The 9,508-nt window shown below is 34.6% G+C and overlaps 2 protein-coding genes across 2 annotated transcripts; both read right to left on the bottom strand.

The window, feature by feature from the left end:
* Window positions 1–319: 319 nt before the first annotated feature.
* On the bottom strand, window positions 320–3,038 carry LOC111015506 (aquaporin TIP1-2-like). Its single transcript, XM_022290556.2, has 2 exons — window positions 2,706–3,038; window positions 320–1,312 (listed from the first exon to the last, which is right to left on the bottom strand). The coding sequence occupies exons 1-2, from the start codon at window positions 2,841–2,843 to the stop codon at window positions 473–475; spliced, it is 978 nt and encodes a 325-aa protein (XP_022146248.2). The 5' UTR covers window positions 2,844–3,038; the 3' UTR covers window positions 320–472.
* Window positions 3,039–5,463: 2,425 nt separating this feature from the next.
* LOC111015533 (ER lumen protein retaining receptor family protein) lies at window positions 5,464–8,396 on the bottom strand. Its single transcript, XM_022290594.2, has 6 exons — window positions 8,047–8,396; window positions 7,120–7,319; window positions 6,629–6,769; window positions 6,451–6,531; window positions 5,780–5,904; window positions 5,464–5,698 (listed from the first exon to the last, which is right to left on the bottom strand). Exons 1-6 carry the CDS (start codon window positions 8,267–8,269, stop codon window positions 5,650–5,652), a joined length of 819 nt encoding a protein of 272 aa, XP_022146286.1. The 5' UTR covers window positions 8,270–8,396; the 3' UTR covers window positions 5,464–5,649.
* Window positions 8,397–9,508: the final 1,112 nt, after the last annotated feature.

Here is a 9,508-nt window from a genome sequence, read left to right as displayed (position 1 = left end):
AATACAAAAGGAATGATCGTTGAATAACGATGAATTTTCTGTAGCTTTTAGAACAATAAAAAGTGATTTCAGTCAGTTAAAAATACTTTTCAAAATTTTCATAATAAAAAATGAATATATACTTCTAAATAAAATACTTGAATTTTTACATGTTGATGTTATTCCTAATCTGCTGGGACTTCAAGTAACAAAAATAATCTTCAAAATCGTCTCTACTTCACTTTTTCCAGTGTAAGCACCCAAAATATCGATTCGGAAAGTAAATAATCTCTCGGTAAATCGGACTACGCTTGTACCATCTTCAACTCATTCTAACACATATAATTTACATATATTAAATTTATTTATATTACCTTTCATAATTCATAAATAACTATATGGTCCCTCAAATTAGAAAATTAATATAGTCCAAAACCACGAGAAATGGTTGTGTTGTAAGTCGTGCCCAACGCCCTCCTCCCATTCTATTAATTCAGAGTTCAAGATTTTGCCCTAGCTTTTGCTCCAATGTAACCTCCGGAGGCGCCGCCGTAGTCCTCCGCCAACAAACTCCGGCCATCTTCAAGATCCCAATCTCCCCCTCCGCACCAACCTGCAGCAGCCCCTTCGGCAAGTTCACCGAAAATCCGTAATAAGCCACGCACGCCGCAAACGGCCCCACCCAGAAAACCCAATGCCCCTCCCACAGCCGCCCCCCTTTCAACAACGCCGGCCCTAAACATCTCGCCGGATTCAGCCCCACGCCGCCGTACCCCGGCCGCCCGGTGATCGTCGTCGACACGAAAACCGCCACCGCCGAACTCCCCGCTATCATCACGCAGACCATCGGCAATCCGAGCTGCTCGCTCATTTTCTTGTCGAGCACCACCGTGACTCCGACGTAGAGCACGACGAAGGTGCAGGCGAACTCCAGGACCAGAGCCGTGGTGAGGCCGAGGCCGGGGGAGGCGCCGGTGCCGCGGATGGTGCAGCCGCCGAGCGAGTACTTGTCGGCGACTTCGGGGCTCATTGCGTCCTTGATCATGAGAAATGCGAGGATGGAGCCGAGACATTGCCCTAAAATGTAGACGGCGGCGCGTGTGAAGGTTATGACGCCTCTGAGGCCGGCGATGAAGGTGAAAATAGGGCTCATGAAGCCGCCGGAGAGAGGGAAAGTGACGAGGAGGAAGAGGAAGAGGATGACGAAAACGGCGATAGGGATAAAGAGCTTTGGATCTGATTCGTTGGAGTTCAAGCAGGAGATGATGGAACTTGTTAAGCAAAATATGAGGAACGCCGTGGCTACCAATTCTGTCATCGCCGCTTTCCACATCTGTGAAAATAAATAAAATTAATTAATTAATTATTGATAATTAATTTTTTTATACAAAACAGAATTGTTTTTTTAAATTTAGGTAATATATTAAAAAATTCTTTAGGTCATCTGTGAAAATTCTTAGTTTAAATTTAGGTTATATATTAAAAAAAGTTATAAAATATGTAAATTTTGTTGTAGAGTATAATTTTTGTTTTGTTGAAGAAGAAACTTCTATACCTTATTCAATAATCATAAACTCATTCTCTCTCTCTTTTTATTTTTATTTTTTTGAAAATTTGAAGCCACAGGCTCAAAGCGGGCATCAACAATAATCTTAAACCAAAAATACTTGTTCTTTGGAGACCAACTACCTTTGCAAAATTTACAATTTACTATTTTTTTTAAATTTATATTTTTATATTTCTCTCTTTAATTGTCAATTTTTAAATGGTGGTTACCCATTAAGAAAATTTTTGTCCAAAGAGCCAAGGAAATATGGAAAACCTACTTTAACTATATATATTATACGAATATATAATTATTAAAATTTGGAAAAGAAGATATATTACAAAGCAAAGAAATAGTAATAAACAAAAAATATGGTTGGTCCTTGTACTTTTGAAATAATAAATTTTTTTTTGAAGAAATAAGTTAATCCCGAAGTTTAGTTTGTATTGATTTAATTCATATATTTTAAATCATTAACAATTTAGTCCATATATAACTATTTAGTTGTTGTAGTTTAAGGTTTTTAACTCTTTAGTCTCTATCGTGAAATTTTTTGTTAATTTTTTATATACGTAAACCTATTGAGGGACCAAGTTTATAATTTACCAAGACTAAATTATTAATTATACGGTAAAAAGCAACACTTAATTTTTTATAAATATTTTCAAGATAGAGATTAAATTATATAGACTAAATTATTACATATTAAAATTAAGGGACTAATTAAATTGTTATAATTTTGAAACTACATAAACTAATCATTACAAATTAAAGTTCTAGAACTATACCATTACTTTGATAAAAAATATAATGATCAAACATGTTTTTTAACCCGAAAAAAATATATTTTTATGAAGAAAATCAACATCAAATGAAGTCTATATTTTAAATATCACACTCGTAACATATCGACCATCAAGTAAAGTTTATGTTTAAAAGTAATTTTAATTTCATCGTTATCACTCTACCTCGCTCAATAAAGACAAGAATCAAAATAATAATTTTTTCAAAGTTGAAAACTAGAATAGAATAAACTTGAAAGATGGAGGACAAAAGTTCAAAATTTAAAAGTAATGAAATAATCCTAAACATTCAAGGATTAAAATGGTATTTAAAGTTAAAATTGGAAAGAAATTATAAGTGAGAGGTTTATATAATTAAAACAATGATGGAATCAAACCTCTTGTGAGTAAAGCTCATGGGCACCAATGGAAAGAAGAAATCTGGAAACAAAAGAGGGATCATTCTGATTGGAGTTTCCTGGTTCAACTGATAAAACAAGATCCTCCTGCGCAGCTCCATGGGCTTGGGAAGCCATTGAAATTAATTTGAAGGAATGAATGAAGCTTCTTTTATGCACTGAAACTGAGAACTGAGAACTGAGAAGTGATAACCTTTGTTTTGTTTGGGGCGTGGCGGTCGAAAATTCTATGCACAAAATGACAACTTATGGATCATCTTCTTGCTTAGAATATTCATTTATTCTCTTGCAAACAAGAACGCATTGCTTTGATCAATCAATTTTCCAGGTTTTAAATACTATTCTCTCCTTGATGTCATTATATTTTGTCACTTATTTTTTTATTTTTTTCTATGTACTCTACTCTTAGTTCTTAAATTTTGTATTTTATTCTTCATTGTTGATATGCGTTGCATTTATTTAATAACATAGCTCCTTTGATTTTTTGTTTTAAACTGTATGCTTTACGTATTGTTATCTTATCAAATTTATATTTAATACCTCAATCTGACCACACCAATGATTTCTTTTATATGTTGAAAGTTCTAAAAATTTATATTTAAAATTGAATCTTTTAAAAACTATTATGTAAGTTCAACTATGTGAAGAAAACATTTCAAAATAGACCCCAAACAAAGTAATGCTCTATAATATATATATATATATATATACGTAATACGTGGGGAATATTCGATTTGGATAAGGCAATTTTTGGCGTTGGAATTGTATTCCAATTTCTCATCTCTCTCTGTTGATGCCCTTAATCCCATATTTACTCGTTGGTTCTTCTTTTAAGAGGATTGTTATTGTAAATTGATGTTTGGTTCTATTCTTTTACGAGCATGTGGACCACGCGCGAGAGAGAAAGTAAAGCCTTTCAATTTCATACTAAATACGGGGCCTAAATGACATTTTTTATGAAATTAATTTTCTTGAGAAATTTCGATCAATCTCCATACCTAAGTAAACTCATCGTACAATTTGAATATTGATCGATCGATATTCGGACCTTGCCAATTTACTAAGTACAACTTGAATATTAATCAATCAATCTTCGCACCTTGTCCAATTCACTAAGTAGATTCACTGTACCGCTTGCAAATTTTACCCAATGATATTTCCTTGAACAACATAACAAGTTTTACAACAATTTTTTCGTTGGCGGTGGATTATTTCGAACAACTCTCTTCACCATTAAACACAAATTTCCTTTTATCATTATGATCGATTTCAAGTCTAACATCATTAAATTCTTTCCTGAAAAAAAAAAGAAAAGAAAAAAATCGTATTGGTCTATCTTACTGTGGTTCCCAAAGGTTCACGGTATGCTGAAAGGTGGCACTTTGAAACTGCGTACACATATGTATACCAAAAAAGAACAAACAAACAAATAAACTGTTTTCGAACTTGTACTAAAAATAAATAAATAAACACTGTTTTCCAACTTAGATTCAGTTTCTACCAACATTGGATTAGACAATCATTCAGACAAGGTCAGAAAAACCTGTGCGTGCATATTTTTGGTAAGAATTGTGAGTCCTCTTATCGTTTTACGCCTAAATTTTGTCAGTATACTAAGGTCTCAAAAGAAAACTAAAAGAATTGATTTAAAGAAATTGACTTTTATTCATCTTTCTAAGCAACAAATTTATCAAATGGGCATGTTCCATGCTCGCTTATGCAAGCATGAAGAAACTTCAGACTGAGTCGTGGAAATCTCATAGTATGTTTTATGCAACCTCACACTCAAGTAATGATCAATGCAAGCACGAAAAAAGCTCGCGAATGATGAAATATAATGGCGAGCATGCTTTCGTGCTTACAAGCAAGCATGAAACAAGCTCACACAATATAGTAATCAATCACTTGAGCATGCTTCAAACTTGATTAAGCAAGCCTGAAGTGAGCTCATGATTCCTATATGAGGAGATGAGGAGATTACAACAATGAATGTTTACTTTCTAGTTTTTTGGTCTTTGTGGGACTCATTTTACTTGCAGAGAAAACTGAAGTTGTAGAAATCATGAGATGCAAATTTGCAGAGGGGTTGCCTTTATGTATGTCAGAGAAGAATTCGTTCTGATGGGTGTACTTCTTTTAGAACTTCTGTATCTGGTCGACAAACATAGCTTCTTGTTTTATGCATAGGCTTGATTAAAGGAGGTTTCTTACTGTTTAATGTTTGAGGGAAAAAATAAGAGTTAATCTACTCCTAGAGATGAATAATGCTTAGGACTGATAGCGCTCTCAAGGTTCCTCATTCAGAATCTCCGATTCTAGGAAAGAGTATCAAGTTGACCCTTGTGAACAACTTGATAGACTATCTCCCTCCAGCTCTTTGATTTAAAAAATGTTTTCTTTTATTACTTATTCGTCAAGGGCATTGTAGTGGTATTTGTGCTTCAGGAAGGACTTTGGGCAGGAAGAAGATGAGTAATAGAGGAAGGGTAGAGATATATGAAATTAATATTTGGCTTGACTAGATTTTATATAAATAAGGCCAAACAATCTATTTTTTGAAGTTTATTGAGGCTTACACCAAACTCACGAACGTACTCGAACAGGATCTGTTCTAAGCTTCTCATTTGAGTCACTTCTATCAATCTAATTCCCAGACTTCACGTTTCCAAATTCCTTATTTCAAAGTCAGACATGACCAAACGCACCTCAATGTAAGCAATGACCAACTTCTAAAGAGTGCATGAAAAGTATACTACAGGTGTTGATATTTGATCAATCTTCTTGAATGTTAAACTTTACATGCAGCCGAGATGTTCTCAAGTTATAATAACAATATCAACCGACAACCACATACCCGCAAACATGCCAAGAAAATAACTTGGCCCAGCTATGGACAAAAGGACATGACACGAGGTCTGTTCAGTCACACTACTCCAGAAGGGAGTCGGAGGACAAGCTGTCCTCCTAACACGCTGCAAAATTTCAAGGCAGAAGATTCAGCATAAAATGAAAAGTTGTCAGTTGAAATTGCCTACTAATGGACAGGAGCTAACCTCTTCATGTAATAGTAACAGAAGTCTGCTAGGATGAAAGTCTGCACAATTTCTGAAATTAGAACCATAGATGGCCATAAACCATAACCAAGGGCCACTAGAAGATGTCCCCGACTATCCAAGACCTGATTAAAGAATAGAAAGCGATGTGTCACCGATAGCAAATCACAAAAGTGAGTTTGGAAGGAAGGCATAAACAGAGATGATTAATTAGCTGTGTACAACTTTAAAATGCAGTCGGTTGCATTACATTCATATGAATTAGTTTGGATTACATGGTTAAAGAACAAGAAACCAGAACAATAAGGCCATCAATTTCACTTTTTGTTTTTTGTTTTTTTTTGGGTACAACGTGTGGGGGTGGGAGATTGAACTCACAACCTCATGGTTGAAAGTATATGGCAATGTTCATGTTTTGTTACATAGTTTTTATAAACACTTTCAAAATCTAGGTCAAATTTTGAAAAGAAAAAAAGTAGTTTTCAGAAAAGCTTATTTTTGCTTTTGAAATTTGGCTAAGAATTTATATACGTCTTAAAAAACCTACTAATGAAATTGTACAAAAACAATAACAAAATAGTATAAATTTTTGCCTATATTATTATAAATAGCAAAGCAAGTACGCATACACACCTATGCTAGAATAAAGAGAAAAATACAGGAAATCAAACCTGGAGAACCCAATGGGCACAGCTCAGGAATCTTGCAATACCCAATGCAAACACATAATGAGCAGTAAACGGTTCAACAATCTGAAAGTTGGAGAGAGGCAAAAGTTAGGCATTAATACCTCATCAATTTTGTAGTTTTGTATGGCAAGGAATTTCTTAACATCATACAACAACAAACCTTAGTGTTTTGCATCACTCGCAATTGGGGCAACACCGAAACAGCTTCCAGATACACACAAAATGCCCAGAAAACTCTGTTAACAAAGTGGTGAGAAGTTGATGGATGAATAAGTAAAGCCAACACGGCACAGGGTGCTATCTGCATCCAAAATATGAAGGCAGAACAATTAATATAACCCACAAAAATGTGCATCCTACTCACTAATCTTGCACACAGTTTACGTCCAAAAACCTTATCCGCACATGGCAACTAGAAAACATCAATGACTAATAATATTATTGGCTTGGGTTTTTCTCATTGTTTTGTATATTTCACTTTTCAATGAGATTGCTCCTTGGAAAAAGAACTAAAGATGTTAATAGTGAAAGTTCCAATCCAATGAAAGCTAACATAAAGAAGCTTCTATACATTTGGCAAAGATGATATAAAATCCAATCAGTTGGTTTCACCCAGAAATTTGGAAATGAATTTAAACTACAGAACCTTACCACAAAATATAATGCAAAGTTGTCTTTGTCCTCCATGTAGCTTGACTTGAGTCTGAAGCGGATCATATAAATTACCCAGAGGGTTGTTGCCAGCGTTGCTAAATCTAATAGGGTGTGTATATCGTACTCCATAACAAAACTACAATACAACCTCACAGCCAAGAAAATAGCGGTTAATTCCTGAGACTTGAGCGATATTCCTACAATACCAAAATATGTTTCAGAATAATGTCTGTGAAAGAGATAGTGCATCAGAGAGAACATCCAGAGCAATCAAAAAGGAAAAGGAAGAAACTGGAGTACTCAAATGATTCCAAACAACATGGTTTGCAAGGGAAACCAAAACTAACATAATTTACACGGCATAGAAACCAAAAATAATTAAATTTCAAGAGATAACAACTTGAGCAGGCCCAAAATTCACACAATTGCAACCACTCTAAATTGAACTTATAAATTGCTGCTGGTGAAAATTAAAAGGTTCCCATCCTTAATAAATTATAACTAATATCACTTCCAACACAAATGCAGTTAACAAAAATGGGTGACTTTAACAAGGATTAGGTAACTATTAATTATGAGTTCAAAATCTCAATAAAAATGACTAACGAAGAGGATTCATTAATTTCTACAGCTCATCTCATCTAAAATCAAAATAGCTGCTGTAAAATAAATAATTGGGGACAAGCAGACAAAGACATGAATAACAAATCCACGATGATACAAATTTCGACAAATACTTTTACTTGTTGGTCATTTTTAATAGCTTCAACGGCGAAATGAAAAGGGGGCAACCCCGAAAGGCGAACTCAGTCACTTTTTGGGTTCGAATGACAAACCATAAACGAACATGCAAAAACACCATCTAAGAGCATGATTACCACCAACCCCCGCCCCCAAATTTCCGACAGCCAATTCAAGAATTACCAGCACAAGTCCTCTCCTTCGTGAGCTTATAAATGAGCACCAATATTCCAATGGAGTGCACTGCCTCGGCAGCCACAAATAGATTGTCGTGGTCGTGAACGATGAATCGGAGTACAACCAGAGCCACCATGCCAAGCACCACGGCCAAGAAGGCCTTCACCTTCGGCGGCTGTCGCCGCACCCATAGCGAAACGATGTGGATCGGATTTCTTGCCGGCCTCATGAGATGGCTCTAATCCCCTCTTATTCTGTTGCAGGGCTGACCGGAGGTGGTGCAGGTTGATCTGCCGGCGAAGTCTAGGTTTTGCGGCAAGCCGACGAAGAGAGAGGCAGGTGTACCGATGAATTAGACGCGTCGAACTCTCCTTGAAAATAATATCGAATGCACGGTTGCCGAACCGGGTTGTCGGGTCGAAATCACCGGGTCAGATTATATGATCCATCGAGTTCAAACTGATATCTTTTTAGGAAAATTCTATTTTTATTTTTCGTTTTTTAATTTTTCTAAAAATATGTTTTCTTTTAAGCTATCTGATTATCAAAATATGTTATAGGCCCTCTCTCTCTCTCTTCCAAATAAGTACAGTGGTAAGATGAAACCATCAAATATGTTAAATATAAGTGTTTTATTTATTGAGTTGTGATCGAATCGCCAAGTAGATATAGATTTGACAATTTTAAATGAATCTATCAAACTATAGACTAAAAAAAGAAACTAAAAATAACTAATGAGAAATATATGACACTGCTCATAGAGCAACGACTATGAGACAGATATTTCAAACACCTCTCTATTTTATAGATTATCAAATGTCAACGACAGATATTTAAATCCATACATTTTTTATTTTTGATTTTAACATCTATTATAGGGTGATATAGAAACCACACCTTGTGCTGGCCTATCATGGAATTGGTTGGGGTTGTTTGTTCTTTTTGTTCAATAACATGTTTTTTTTTAAACATCGGTTGTCGGGAGATATAAAGACCACACCTTGTACAAGAGCCTATCATAAAAATGGTAGGTGTTGTATGCTATTTTTAGTTCAATACTATGTGAGAGTAAGAATTCAAACATATGCTATCAATTCAAATATATGCTAAAACCAACAGTTATACGTAGTTTATAACATAGAAAATGAATACCTAAACGATGACAAAATATTGAACATCAATTCTTAAATATCTATTCTGTTAGTACAATAAATGCGAGAGAGATTAAACCTCCAATTTCTGAAAAAATGAACAAAATACGTTAAACGTTGAGTTATGCTTGTGTTGGCTAAAGCTCAATTATTCACATCATATTTACATCATGTTATAATTGGATGGAGTAAAATACACATTATGTTTTTTTTATTATTATATACAATAATATCTTGTGTAAAAAAAATTATAATAATTTTAATTATAATAACTATTGTAAACTATTAGTATATATATTTAAAAGTACAAGTAAATG

Source organism: Momordica charantia, assembly GCF_013281855.1.
Source record: "Momordica charantia cultivar OHB3-1 chromosome 2 unlocalized genomic scaffold, Mcharantia_2.0 BLBB01000002.1, whole genome shotgun sequence".
NCBI lineage: Eukaryota > Viridiplantae > Streptophyta > Magnoliopsida > Cucurbitales > Cucurbitaceae > Momordica > Momordica charantia.
This window is presented reverse-complemented; position numbering and strand designations above follow the sequence as displayed.

What these genes read in the sequence shown, in the direction of transcription:
- LOC111015533 (XM_022290594.2), bottom strand. Translation starts at nt 8,269, where the DNA reads ATGAGGCCGGCAAGAAATCCGATCCACATCGTTTCGCTATGGGTGCGG. An exon ending in GTGCCCATTGGGTTCTCCAG is followed by an intron (nt 5,905 to 6,450) that starts GTTTGATTTCCT and finishes TTCTTTAATCAG; the next exon opens with GTCTTGGATAGTCGGGGACA. An exon ending in TGTTACTATTACATGAAGAG is followed by an intron (nt 5,699 to 5,779) that starts GTTAGCTCCTGT and finishes GAAATTTTGCAG; the next exon opens with CGTGTTAGGAGGACAGCTTG.
- LOC111015506 (XM_022290556.2), bottom strand. Translation starts at nt 2,843, where the DNA reads ATGGCTTCCCAAGCCCATGGAGCTGCGCAGGAGGATCTTGTTTTATCA. An exon ending in ATGAGCTTTACTCACAAGAG is followed by an intron (nt 1,313 to 2,705) that starts GTTTGATTCCAT and finishes TTATTTTCACAG; the next exon opens with ATGTGGAAAGCGGCGATGAC.